At 42.8% G+C, this 14216-nt stretch overlaps 1 protein-coding gene across 7 annotated transcripts in view; it reads right to left on the minus strand.

The window, feature by feature from the left end:
• Nucleotides 1–3161: 3161 nt before the first annotated feature.
• Nucleotides 3162–14216, minus strand: part of uckl1a (uridine-cytidine kinase 1-like 1a) — a 14927-nt gene continuing 3872 nt past the window's right edge. For 4 of the 7 annotated variants that reach the window (XM_029426124.1, XM_029426127.1, XM_029426128.1 and 1 more), the window contains exons 2-15: nt 13176–13366; nt 12909–13015; nt 11831–12001; nt 9306–9377; nt 9006–9195; nt 8781–8842; nt 7823–7839; nt 7601–7699; nt 7429–7522; nt 6845–6907; nt 6630–6752; nt 6377–6484; nt 4210–4366; nt 3162–3866 (exon numbers count right to left, since the gene is read on the minus strand). In XM_029426124.1, the coding sequence (XP_029281984.1) occupies nt 3787–3866; nt 4210–4366; nt 6377–6484; nt 6630–6752; nt 6845–6907; nt 7429–7522; nt 7601–7699; nt 7823–7839; nt 8781–8842; nt 9006–9195; nt 9306–9377; nt 11831–12001; nt 12909–13015; nt 13176–13366 (1534 nt within the window). In that variant the 3' untranslated portion in view covers nt 3162–3786. Of the gene's footprint in view, nt 3867–4209; nt 4367–6376; nt 6485–6629; nt 6753–6844; nt 6908–7428; nt 7523–7600; nt 7700–7822; nt 7840–8780; nt 8843–9005; nt 9196–9305; nt 9378–11440; nt 11503–11830; nt 12002–12908; nt 13016–13175; nt 13367–14216 lie in introns of those variants that run through there. The other 3 variants (XM_029426129.1, XM_029426126.1, XM_029426130.1) reach the window with 3 other exon arrangements.

The following is a 14216-nucleotide window of genomic DNA, read 5'->3' on the forward strand; positions in this document are numbered from 1 at the left end:
TGAAGCTACGGGCGTGTTCTTGGGGAGCCCAGCTAAGTTAAATGTGGCAGCTAATGTTGTGTGTTTGCTATTCAGACTACAGGGTCTTGTACTCGAAAAAGCGTGTAATTTTAAGTGCTAAAGTGCAAAAGATTGTAATGTTTTATATCAAGATTACTATTCATGAAATGTCAGTCAAGTTTATACTTTTGTAATAAAGTGGCACTTTAAAAAAAGAAAGATGTTTTATCTCATAGTGTTATTAGAATTCGAGGAGACGGCAGGATTTGCTGAGAAACGCTGAAGACGACCTTCTGCACAAGATTAAATATCACCAAGAGTTCACTTTGCCGTCGACGACTGAAGGATACGTTTTAAAATTCAAACCTTTTCTTCGGATTTCAAAAGTTGCTCGCTCAAAGGAAACCTCTTAACAGACCTGTGCACGAATAATCTCAGGGACAAATATTAAAAAATGTGTTTCTTATAGTATTTTATATCCAAGGCTTCTTTTGTGTGCAACCTTTACAACGTAGAGTGTGTGTGCGCATAAGAGACACAAAATGACCACAAAGAGACACAGAATGACCACAAAGAGACGCAACATGACTACAAAGAGACACACAATGACCACAAAGAGACACAAAACGACCACAAAGACACAAACAACGACCACAAAGAGACCCAACATGACTACAAAGAGACACAAATGACCACAAAGACACAAAACGACTACAAAGAGATACAAAACGACCACAAAGAGACACAAAACGACTACAAAGACACACAAAATGACCACAATGAGACACAAAATGACCACAAAGACACACAAAACGACCACAAAGAGACACAAAACGACCACAAAGAGACGCAACATGACTACAAAGAGACACAAAACGACCACAAAGAGACACAAAACGACCACAAAGAGACGCAACATGACTACAAAGAGACACAAAACGACCACAAAGACACAAAACGACTACAAAGACACACAAAACGACCACAAAGAGACACAAAACGACCACAAAGACACAAAACGACTACAAAGACACACAAAACGACCACAAAGACACACAAAACGACCACAAAGACACAAAACGACTACAAAGACACACAAAACGACTACAAAGAGACACAAAACGACCACAAAGACACAAAACGACTACAAAGACACACAAAACGACTACAAAGAGACACAAAACGACCACAAAGACACAAAACGACTACAAAGACACACAAAACGACTACAAAGAGACACAAAACGACCACAAAGACACAAAACGACTACAAAGACACACAAAACGACTACAAAGAGACACAAAACGACCACAAAGACACAAAACGACTACAAAGACACACAAAACGACTACAAAGACACACAAAACGACCACAAAGACACACAAAACGACCACAAAGACACAAAACGACTACAAAGACACACAAAACGACTACAAAGAGACACAAAACGACCACAAAGAGACACAAAACGACCACAAAGAGACACAAAACGACTACAAAGAGACACAAAACGACCACAAAGACACAAAACGACCACAAAAAAAGGCTAAACAACTATAAAGTGTGTTTGGCTCTTACTGTTTGTAGAAGAGGTGATGGGGCCGTTTGCATGTCTGTGCCATGGGGCCCATCAGCTCATAATACATCTGTGTGTGTGTGTGTGTGTGTGTGTGTGTGTCTAAGCAGCCCATGTTTTCATCTGCGTGTGCACATGCGGCAGAGCATCGGGATCTTCGTCTGAGAAGCTGTGGAGGGGTGTGTGTGTGTGTGTGTGTGTGTGTGTGTGTGTGTGTGTGTAGGGGGTGAGGAAAGGAAAAGGAAGAAGAAGAAAAATAGGTCACCCCTTAAAACAAAAAGCTTGCAGTCAACATCGCAGCCGTCTGCTGAATGCTCATTGGCGGGCTTGTCTCCATGGTAACAGGTTAACCTTGAGGCAGTAGTCACATGGACGAGCGAGTCTTCTGCTGTCTCGGAGAATACCGCGTGCGTCGCGTGACATCCGTGATCACAGTGTCAGGAGAGGAGCAGCCCAAAACACGCGTGGGGAGGACACGCGTCCACGCGAGGACTTCACCTCGCTGTGAGGAGCGCGAGGGAAGAAACACGGGAATGACACGTGCAGACATGCTGGGATAATTATAATTATTATTAGTAGTAGTATTACTACGAGGTCACGAGGTGTGCTGGTTGTTACCACATCACTTTCCTGATTCTGCAGCAGATTCATCAGTGAACTCTGAATAAAAAGCTTCTTTCATGAAGTGATCATATTTAACTTGTGTAGAAGAGATTCATGTGAATGCTTATATGCTTATCTTCTGCATGTGAAGAGGGACACACAATAAATCAGAGAAGCTAAATGTGAACTGTACTGACCCCCGCAGGCTTTACAGTGCATCACAGGGGGGGTGATCCTGCGAGAGCTTCATTTGTGCTACGTTTGATAACACAAATGTTTGTACTCTAGATGTGTTAATCACAGAATACATATACAGTGTTTTATTAGAGCAGCTTCTTGGGTCGTCCCACCAGCTGTTTAGAGTCATAATTAGATTACAGTCACGTGACATTACAGTCACGTGACTGTAATGTCACGTACAGTCACGTGACATTACAGTCGCACACTTTAGATCCACCGGCTGTGGAGCTGTTTTCAAACATGTTGATAATCGATTAATCCTAAAAGTAAGTTTTCATGCAGAACATGTCTTTAAATGCTGCTTTCAGCCTCGGAGAGTTGCTGCTTTTCTGTTTTATATCATAATAAAGTGAATATATTTACCAACCTGACGTTTTATACACCAAACTATTAATGTACAACATAACTGAGCTGCAGCCCTGCAGAACTTCACAGACCTGAAGATAGAGAGAGATTATATATATATATATATATATATATATATATATTATATATATATATATTATATATATATATATATATATATATATATATATATATAGTATCTATATATAATATATCCAGGTATATATATATATATATATATATATATATATATATATATATATATATATATATATATATATATATATATATAAACACCTGGGATTTTTTTAAAGATACTTTTCTGTTGCTTCGACTCAAACATAATACAAATACATGAGAAGCACAATCTGAGTGAAACTATGACGCGTTATAAATAACGAGATAGCGTTTAATTTACAAATCATAATTTTCTCGAAAGTCGTCCCGTCATCTCGGGAAACATTTGTTATTTGGAGATAAAATTAAATATCTTGTAATCACGGGAAAACTGAGGAAACAAGAAGCTTTCTTACACAAACCAGATAATAAGTCCGATCAGAAAACACTTTGTTGGCCTTCAATATTTAATGTTTTCTTCTTCTAAAATCAAAGTAACTAAACAATTCAGTAAAAAATACAATTACAATATTTCCCTCTGAGATGAAGTGGAGTAGAAGTATCATACTCAAGTCCAGAACAAGCGCCTCAACATCGTGAGTCAATGTGCCGCAGTTTTAATGGAACAGCTGGTGCAGACTTGAGATCATGAAGTGATGATATTGCATTATACCTGAAGGAAACGGCACCAACGCTCAGCAACACAACAAGCTCCTGCACACGTGGCGCACACGTGACGTACACGTGGCGCACACGTGACGTCTGCTGTAAAAGAGTACAAAAGAGTTCATGGACACAAAAAGTGAACACGAGAGTTCTTGATTAGCTGGTCCACGCCTGAAGAGCAGGACGCAGTCACGGGAGTTTTCAAGTAGTGTTTTGTGGTTTCTTCACAGATGTGCGCGTCAGTGCGACGGCCGCTCCTGGTCCTCGTCGCTGCAGCTGTCGGCGCCGTCGGTCCCGAAGTAGCGGTCCCCGAAGTCCCCTGAAAACACACGGGAGTGGACTGAGAGCTGCGGCGCGTCAGAGGCTCAGTGACGCGTCTCTAAATGAAGACTCACACACAGACTCGGTCATTGACGTAACGTTGATTATTTATCTCGTGTCACGTAATTATTTATGTTTGCAGACGACGTCTATCTGATCGTGTGGTCCAGCTTCAGATCTGAAGTGACACGAGCATAACATCAGAATCTGCTGGGACATGATGATGATCTTTGTTATCTTCTGCAAACACCGGGGACGTTTTTATTTCCGGCATAAAAAGGCAAAATGCGGCACACTGACCCTCGGACCAAAGGTTTGAGTGTGTGCAGGTCAGGGCTTACCGATACCGGGGAGGACGTGCAACAGGTCGTCCAGACTCTTGTCCACGGCGGTGGTGATGATTTTGACCTTCGGGAAGGCGTAGGCCACAGAGTGCACGCCGAGCTCCGCCATCAGCAGCGACACCAACACGATCTTCTCCTCCTGCACCTCGTGATCCTGTGACACACACACACACACACACACACACACACTTGTAATATAAACTTGTGTTGATGTGAGTCATGAAGTGGGGAAGCTTCATGCTGATATCTGTTAGTTACATGTTTGACTCTGTTCACCTGTAGTGTGTACAACATGTATGACTCTGTTCACCTGTAGTGTGTACAACATGTATGACTCTGTTCACCTGTAGTGTGTACAACATGTATGACCCTGTTCACCTGTAGTGTGTACAACATGTATGACTCTGTTCACCTGTAGTGTGTACAACATGTATGACCCTGTTCACCTGTAGTGTGTACAACATGTATGACCCTGTTCACCTGTAGTGTGTACAACATGTATGACTCTGTTCACCTGTAGTGTGTACAACATGTATGACCCTGTTCACCTGTAGTGTGTACAACATGTATGACCCTGTTCACCTGTAGTGTGTACAACATGTATGACCCTGTTCACCTGTAGTGTGTACAACATGTATGACCCTGTTCACCTGTAGTGTGTACAACATGTATGACCTCTGTTCACCTGTAGGTGTGTACAACTGTATGACTCTGTTCACCTGTAGTGTGTACAACTGTATGACCCTGTTCACCTGTAGTGTGTACAAACATGTATGACTCTGTTCACCTGTAGTGTGTACAACATGTATGACTCTGTTCACCTGTAGTGTGTACAACATGTATGACCCTGTTCACCTGTAGTGTGTACAACATGTATGACCTCTGTTCACCTGTAGTGTGTACAACATGTATGACCCTGTTCACCTGTAGTGGTGTACAACATGTATGACCCTGTTCACCTGTAGTGTGGTACAACATGTATGACCCTGTTCACCTGTAGTGTGTACAACATGTAGGACCCTGTTTCCCTGTAGTGTGTACAACATGTATGACCCTGTTCACCTGTAGGTGTACACATGTATGACCCTGTTCACCTGTAGGTGTACACATGTATGACTCTGTTCACCTGTAGTGTGTACAACATGTATGACCCTGTTCACCTGTAGTGTGTACAACATGTATGACCTCTGTTCACCTGTAGTGTGTACAACATGTATGACCCTGTTCACCTGTAGTGTGTACAACATGTATGACCCTGTTCACCTGTAGTGTGTACAACATGTATGACTCCTGTTCAGTGTGTACAACATGTATGACCCTGTTCACCTGTAGTGTGTACAACATGTATGACCCTGTTCACCTGTAGTGTGTACAACATGTATGACCCTGTTCACCTGTAGTGTGTACAACATGTATGACTCTGTTCACCTGTAGTGTGTACAACATGTATGACCCTGTTCACCTGTAGTGTGTACAACATGTATGACTCTGTTCACCTGTAGTGTGTACAACATGTATGACCCTGTTCACCTGTAGTGTGTACAACATGTATGACCCTGTTCACCTGTAGTGTGTACAACATGTATGACCCTGTTCACCTGTAGTGTGTACAACATGTATGAATGTTACAATACATATCTTTAAAGGAGCTTTTTCTCACACTCTTCAGCAGAAGTCTCCACTTCAGCAGCACTTACATACACCAAACTTTCCACTTTCATTCCTCTCTATATTCTGAAGCTTTGTGCAGAGGGCTTTGTTCACATGTCACTCACAGCTCATGTTATACACGCTACACTCACTACATGCAGCACATTTTAAAACACCTTCTTAAACTTCAAACTCAAGGACTCTTCAAGGACTTTCCAGGCCCAACAGGGCACAGTTTGAGACTCGGATGAAGTTAATTACTAACACTAACACCTTTATAATGAGAACTAGCAGACGTTACAAACATCAATTAAAGCTCACGATTCTTTACGCCTTGATTTCTTCCCCTTAAACTCACAAACCAAGGACGCATTTCTTTGAGTTGTTCTATTAACAGGACACATCTGACATTCCTCTTCACAGAAATAACGCTATATGTCCTCACGGGGACAAACATAAAGTCCGACCTCAAAGCACACGGGTGAGAAATAAAACACGGGACTGATCCACCCACCAGCAGCACGCGCACGGCCATCATGGCGGCAGCGCCGGTGGAGACGGTGCTGTCCATGAGGATGACGTGATCCTCGCTGATGTCTTTGGGCAGACGCAGGTAATGCAGCTGGTCGAGGCCGGAGAGCAGGAGGTGACGGTTACCATGGTTACCAAAGCAGGAAGAGACACATGATGTGAAGAAAGAAAACAATTTAAAAACTGTTTGATTTCATAGAGAAGTCTCACGAATGCTGTAAAGTGTGTTTCTGCACCTCTGGTTCTCCTGAGTCCAGGTTGGTCTGGATGAGGATCTTGCCGATGCGGACGTCCTTGCACACGGCCTTCAGGGCGGGCTCCATGGTCTCCCCGGCCCGCAGCACCGACACCCCGGTGATCTGCAGGGGACGAGGCAGCGGAGGTGAGACGACAGACGCGCTCGACCGGAGCTTAACAAAGACCTTGGAAAAGCAGCGACGGCGTCACTCACCCCTTTCCCGTTGAAACTGCGACCCTCGTACTCCTCGCCCTGCGGAGTCTGGACTACGCACGCCTGTGAGGAGACACACGGGATATACTTTTAGTAGAATTAGATTCCAGTGGTGCTGCGCAGGATCGCTTCAGACTCGTGTGACAAACATTTCCAAAAACTAGAGAGCGAATAAAGAATTCACATCTTTTTATGTCACGAAATATTCTGCTTTAATCCAAAACAACATTTTCACTGCGCTCATGCAGCGGTAAGTTAAATATATATATATATATATATATACATATATACGTATATATAAAAAGTACGGCCGGCTGTAACACCAAAACAATGAGCTAAAAGACGTCAAATATACATAAAACTACGAGCACCTTCACACACAAGTACATGCGATCCATCGTTAATATGAAAAACATTAATTATAGACACTTTAGTGTCTAAAACTGTGAAGTTCTTGGTGTCATGAATTCATTTGCTTTCTCTTAACGTTTACTTTACACATTTCTTTTATTTGCCTTTAACCTTAGACTGTAGAACTCGTTTGTTCTCATGTTATGTTTCCTTGCCGGATAATAACCTCCCACCTGAGACGGTAGGAACGTGAGCGCATGCTCGATGAGCAGCCGCATTAATCTCTTGGAGTAGAAGATGAACTCATCTCGACTGGTTTCTTTGTTCCTGCGTCAGAGAAAGAACAGCTTTTAAAAGTGTTGTGGTGTGAGCGGGTCGGCGGCGCAGACGGAGCGCGGGCGCTACCTGATGATGGTGTGCAGACCTTTGACCTGCGGCGTGCTCTCCAACACGCTGAGCGTCTGCGGCAGCGGCTGAGTCTGCTGAGCGGAGGCCAGCAGCGCCCTGCGAGCGAGGAGAGGATCAGATCAAAAAGGTTTTCAGCGTCAGAGAATAACGTCTGTACGACACGACTTCTACAATAACAAGAAGCCACACGAGGGGAATTAGAAAGACGTATCAGCATACCTGACGCTGAGCTCTCGCTGCACAGAGAGGATCAGAGAATGAAAGGTGGTCAAACAATCCTCACCACTGCTGCAGATGTAAATTATTAGATATATAGTTTTAAATATTCAGCCGCATTTTAGCTTCTCACAAACATGAACAAGTTATTCTGTCGGGGAATATTTTCTGCAGCACGACTCAAAATACACTTCAGTATTTATTAATAATATATGAAGACGTCTCCGCCAGGAAAACTATTCAATACAATTAGAGAAATAATCTGGTTTCTGTTTGATGTGTTGACAATAAGCAGAATATAAAACACCAAACTGTTCAAGAGAATAAAAGTTCAGCTTTCATTTGATCTATAAACTGTGTGCACTGCATTATACTTTACAACGTTATTATCATAATGTGCACATCTGGTTTCTGCACTTACGTATTAAACTGTGTATCTAAGGCTCTCCTCGACAGAGCTGTAAAACTGAGTTCCTCCACAAAGAATCCTGTAAAGTCACTTTAAATCTTGTGTTTCTTGTAAATAAATCATTCAGCATGAAAAAAGAATAAAACCGACTAAAGAAATCTTCCATTAAACGACCAGTGTCACAGGAAGCGCTGCAAAACACTCGCTAAGGACGGAAGAACTAATACTATCACTACCTGAACCGCATCTTTACTTATTGTTCCTACATTGTGCTCCTGTACGACGTGCCTCTGCATGTGGGATGTTGTTTGCAGATCGGGAGCAGCTACATCAGTCTGTTGATGCTGTTAAGAGGCAACATAAGACTTTTATTCTCTGGCTTTTAATTGCATTTAAGCTTATTTCTAATTGAACGTATTTGTATTTCCACGTGTGTGTCTATGTCTGTCTTTGTGAAGCACTTCTAAATGAAATAAACTTCTCTTTGTGTGTGTACGTTACAGCGTTCGGACACATGGTGGCGCCCTCCCCTCAGTACAATCAGCTGCTCACCTCCTCCAGCTGGCTGTGAACATGCTGGACGATCAGATCGATGGCCACCATGTTCCCCCCACCTTACAGGACAAACAAGATGTTGTCGGTTCTCTGTCGCCAACAATATCTAAAGGTTGTCTCTAGTCGGGCATCTTTATTTAAAGAGCTCATTATAAAGAAGCTCAATGTGCTTTACACTTCAAATAAGCAGACATAATACACAAGCAGGTAGTGAAGCGTCACCTCTCGGCACCACGATGTCCGCCAGCCTCATGGTGGGCTCGATGTACTGCTCGAAGGCCGGCTTCACGAACTTGTTGTATTGCTTGATGACGCCTTCGATGTCCCGACCGCGCTCTGTGATGTCCCTGCGCAGCCGGCGGACCAGCCGAATGTCAGAGTCTGTGTCCACAAAGATTTTCATATCCAGGAGCTGCAGGTGGGACAAAGCAAAGACGCGTCAATAAGAACAACCAAACCGGCTGATGCTTCACTTCACTGAAGAATTCTTCAGAGAGACACAAAAGAAAAACGTTTTCTCACCTGGAGAAGCTCTTTGTCCGCAAAAGACATAATTCCTTCAAATATGATTACACTGGCTCCGTACACATTTTTCTGCACAAAGAGGAGTAAAAACCAACAAAGCTTTAAAACTGCTTCAAGCTTTTTTTAAGATTAAAGCTGCAGGATGTGAATGTTTGAGTTTATAACTTGTTTTCAGCTCTAAAAGATTTACTTTCTAAAATCACAGGATTTAATCTGTAAACAGGTAAACGTATAATATGTAACATTTCACCACTAGACCTGTGTTGTATATGTAGTGAGACAGAGACATGTGTAATGTCCCTGAAGGTAACGTTTCCTCTCTCCTGTCATGGTGTCATCAGTCCTGTGTTGTATATGTAGTGAGACAGAGACATGTGTAATGTTCCTGAAGGTAACGTTTCCTCTCTCACCTGTCATGGTGTCATCAGTCCTGTGTTGTATATGTAGTGAGACAGAGACATGTGTAATGTTCCTGAAGGTAACGTTTCCTCTCTCTCCTGTCATGGTGTCATCAGTCCTGTGTTGTATATGTAGTGAGACAGAGAAATGTGTAATGTCCCTGAAGGTAACGTTTCCTCTCTCTCCTGTCATGGTGTCATCAGTCCTGTGTTGTATATGTAGTGAGACAGAGACATGTGTAATGTTCCTGAAGGTAACGTTTCCTCTCTCCTGTCATGGTGTCATCAGTCCTGTGTTGTATATGTAGTGAGACAGAGACATGTGTAATGTCCCTGAAGGTAACGTTTCCTCTCTCCTGTCATGGTGTCATCAGTCCTGTGTTGTATATGTAGTGAGACAGAGAAATGTGTAATGTTCCTGAAGGTAACGTTTCCTCTCTCTCCTGTCATGGTGTCATCAGTCCTGTGTTGTATATGTAGTGAGACAGAGACATGTGTAATGTTCCTGAAGGTAACGTTTCCTCTCACCTGTCATGGTGTCATCAGTCCTGTGTTGTATATGTAGTGAGACAGAGACATGTGTAATGTTCCTGAAGGTAACGTTTCCTCTCTCTCCTGTCATGGTGTCATCAGTCCTGTGTTGTATATGTAGTGAGACAGAGACATGTGTAATGTTCCTGAAGGTAACGTTTCCTCTCTCTCCTGTCATGGTGTCATCAGTCCTGTGTTGTATATGTAGTGAGACAGAGACATGTGTAATGTTCCTGAAGGTAACGTTTCCTCTCACCTGTCATGGTGTCATCAGTCCTGTGTTGTATATGTAGTGAGACAGAGACATGTGTAATGTTCCTGAAGGTAACGTTTCCTCTCACCTGTCATGGTGTCATCAGTCCTGTGTTGTATATGTAGTGAGACAGAGACATGTGTAATGTTCCTGAAGGTAACGTTTCCTCTCTCTCCTGTCATGGTGTCATCAGTCCCGTGTTGTATATGTAGTGAGACAGAGACATGTGTAATGTTCCTGAAGGTAACGTTTCCTCTCTCTCCTGTCATGGTGTCATCAGTCCTGTGTTGTATATGTAGTGAGACAGAGACATGTGTAATGTTCCTGAAGGTAACGTTTCCTCTCTCTCCTGTCATGGTGTCATCAGTCCTGTGTTGTATATGTAGTGAGACAGAGACATGTGTAATGTCCCTGAAGGTAACGTTTCCTCTCTCACCTGCCATGGTGTCATCAGTCCTGTGTTGTATATGTAGTGAGACAGAGAGATGTGTAATGTCCCTGAAGGTAACGTTTCCTCTCACCTGTCATGGTGTCATCAGTCCTGTGTTGTATATGTAGTGAGACAGAGACATGTGTAATGTTCCTGAAGGTAACGTTTCCTCTCTCACCTGTCATGGTGTCATCAGTCCTGTGTTGTATATGTAGTGAGACAGAGACATGTGTAATGTTCCTGAAGGTAACGTTTCCTCTCTCTCCTGTCATGGTGTCATCAGTCCTGTGTTGTATATGTAGTGAGACAGAGACATGTGTAATGTTCCTGAAGGTAACGTTTCCACTGTCCTGTCATGGTGTCATCAGTCCTGTGTTGTATATGTAGTGAGACAGAGACATGTGTAATGTTCCTGAAGGTAACGTTTCCTCTCACCTGTCATGGTGTCATCAGTCCTGTGTTGTATATGTAGTGAGACAGAGACATGTGTAATGTCCCTGAAGGTAACGTTTCCTCTCACCTGTCATGGCGTCGTCTCCCCTCTGAGCAGTGTCAGCGTTGTGTTTGTCTGCAGAAGCTTCATAAACTGACTGTTTATCCAGTTTTAAGACACTTTCTACATCCTGGTGTTTTTAACTCTATATTTGAAGGATGAAGGATTTTAGTCCTCGGAAGTTTGGATCTTAAGTTCTCAGAGAAACAAGCTGACAAACGTTAGCGGCAGCCGAACAGCGTGCAGGAGAAACTCTGATGTTTAACCTTTGAATCAGAGGAGAGGAGAACTCCCATGATGCACCGCTGCTGCACCACCACACTAAACTCTGTCTTTTCTTAGTGTTTCGATTGAGAGACTGAGCGGCAGAAAGTTACATATTATGTGTTTAACAGGAGTTTTCTGTGATGAACTCACCCAGTCTTTCTGTCTCCCGTGTGTGGTGAAATCATACACTGGGATCTTCACACTCTTGCCCAGCTTCAGCTTCCTCAGGGTGGCGACCAGCAGCTCGAAGTCGAACGCCCCCGGATGATCGAAGTTGTAGTCATTACTTGCTGCCAAAGTCTGCTCCTCTGAGGATAAAACCTGGAAGACAAACACACATATTAAAGGAATAGTTCAACGTGTTTATTCAATGTGTTGCAGTTAGATCCTCAAGTCTTTTAGCTAAATATGAAGCTAAAGTTTAGCTAAACTTAGCATAACGACTGGAAACAGCTAACCTGACTCAGGTAAATTAACTAGAGCTGCAATGATTAGTAACTTCTTTGATAATAGTTAAAGTAATTTAAAGTAAAGTAATAAAAGTCTTTAAATGCTGTTTTCAGCCTCTCAAATATGTGAATATCTTTGAGTTTTGGACACAAGACATTTAAAGACACCATTTGAACTCTTCACTATTTTCTCACATTTTATAGACCAAACGATTAATCCAGAAATCAGATGTTTATTGCAGATATCTGCTGTTAGCCTTTATTATTATTATTATTATTATTATTATTATAACATCTGAATCAGGTCATCACAATCTTAAAATAAGCCAAAAGAACACATTTTGTCATTTTCTAGCACCAATGAGCTGACGTCCATAACTCTTCAAACAACGAGTGCTGTGTGTCCCAGCCGCGTGCATCACTCTTTAGTGTCCCCTGGAAACACGTTCTGCTTCCTGCAGCACTTTTAATGAACGTCTTGATGAAGATGTTTTTTCATTTGCATTTGTTTTCTTGATTTGCAAATGTCTCAGGACTTCTGATCGTCTCCTTATCGACAGTTATTGTGAAAGGACGTTAGAAGAGCTTCGTGTCATTTGTGCGTAGTAAGCTTTTCATGTGTACGCTTTATGTGCACAACAAAAGGTTATTAAACCAAAAGCTGCGACGGCAGAATAATGATGTCTTTTGAATCATATAAAATAACAAAACGGTTCCTTCCTTCCTACAATGAGGCCGCAGATTAGACACAAAAGGAGTGACATGCACGAGCCTCTCACCTTGTAGAAAGAGTCCATCGACAGCAGCACAACCCACGGCACATCCAGAGCCTCGATGATCTTATTGGCCACGGTGGTCTTCCCTGAGGAGCTGCCCCCACACAGCCCTGCAGATCCACACAGCATTTCAATGGCCCATTATGTGTGCAGAGTGTGTCTAATGTTGTCTGCGTGTGTGATGGCAGTCGTGTTTATAAGGAGACAGAAAAGACAGACAGGTTCTGCAGCTCAAAACCACAATCTGGAGGAAGGTGGCGAGCGCCGTACCGATGACAAAGGCCTCCTTTGACTGCGCTCCGTGCTCGTCGTACCAGGGAGGTCGTCCGGCGGTGTAGATGGTGCGCGTGCCCGTGCGGAGCAGAGGAGGCTCCGTCGTGCTCAGTGAGGTAGTGCTCTTCCTGCGAGGGGCCCCCCCGGCGGGGGGCAGGAGCCGGTCCAGCGAGTCCTCCCCGCTCCCACTGCAACACAGCAAACACACAGCGGTGCAGGTTACAGCCTGAACACACACGCAGGTGCACGGCTTCTCACAGCGGCCTCACTTCACCTGTAGCAACACGGTGTTGTGAGAATCATCGTATCGTCCTTGCTGAGACACAGACTGACACATGTTGTACATCAAGTACGAAACATTTAGTATGTTGAGCGTGGAAAGAGTTTAAATACTTTCTGGTGTGAGACAGAATTAGAGACCGTTTGTTCTGCGTTGAACATCCACATATATGAGAAGAGACATGTGAAGCTGCAAGAAGAGCAAATACAAAGACATAACTGAGGCCAGACTGACGATGCATCTGTGAAGGACTGGTGTGAACTAGTCACCTTCTCACCTTCTCCATCAGGTTTCAGGTTCTCAAATGACAAACTCCCCATGTTCTATGTTCGTGTTCTAAAATTACATCGTAAACATCTGAAATAAATGTATAATTGTGTAAAAGAACAACAAAAGGTGACTGTAATTTGAGTCCAAAACCAGGATTTTCTTTTTGAGAACGACTACACTGAGAAAATCCACTGATGAAGGCCATGAGATGTGGTCAAAAGCTCCAGAAAAAGCTATGAAGTGCACCTTGATTCAAGGATATTTTGTAAAATGATTTATTTTCTCCAAACTTTATTGAAATGACACGTTGATTTTGGAGCTTCAACTCAGATTAAAAACACATAACAGAACAAATAAATGTAGTAAAGTACAAAATAGAGCTGAAACAAATAGTTGATTCATCAGAAAAACTTATTTATTTATTACTTAAAACTTATATTTTATATAAGTTTTAAGAGAAATCAAAATAAATCAAATGGCCGGAGGTT

This window comes from Cottoperca gobio, unplaced genomic scaffold (genome assembly GCF_900634415.1).
Source record: "Cottoperca gobio unplaced genomic scaffold, fCotGob3.1 fCotGob3_104arrow_ctg1, whole genome shotgun sequence".
NCBI classification, from domain to species: domain Eukaryota; kingdom Metazoa; phylum Chordata; class Actinopteri; order Perciformes; family Bovichtidae; genus Cottoperca; species Cottoperca gobio.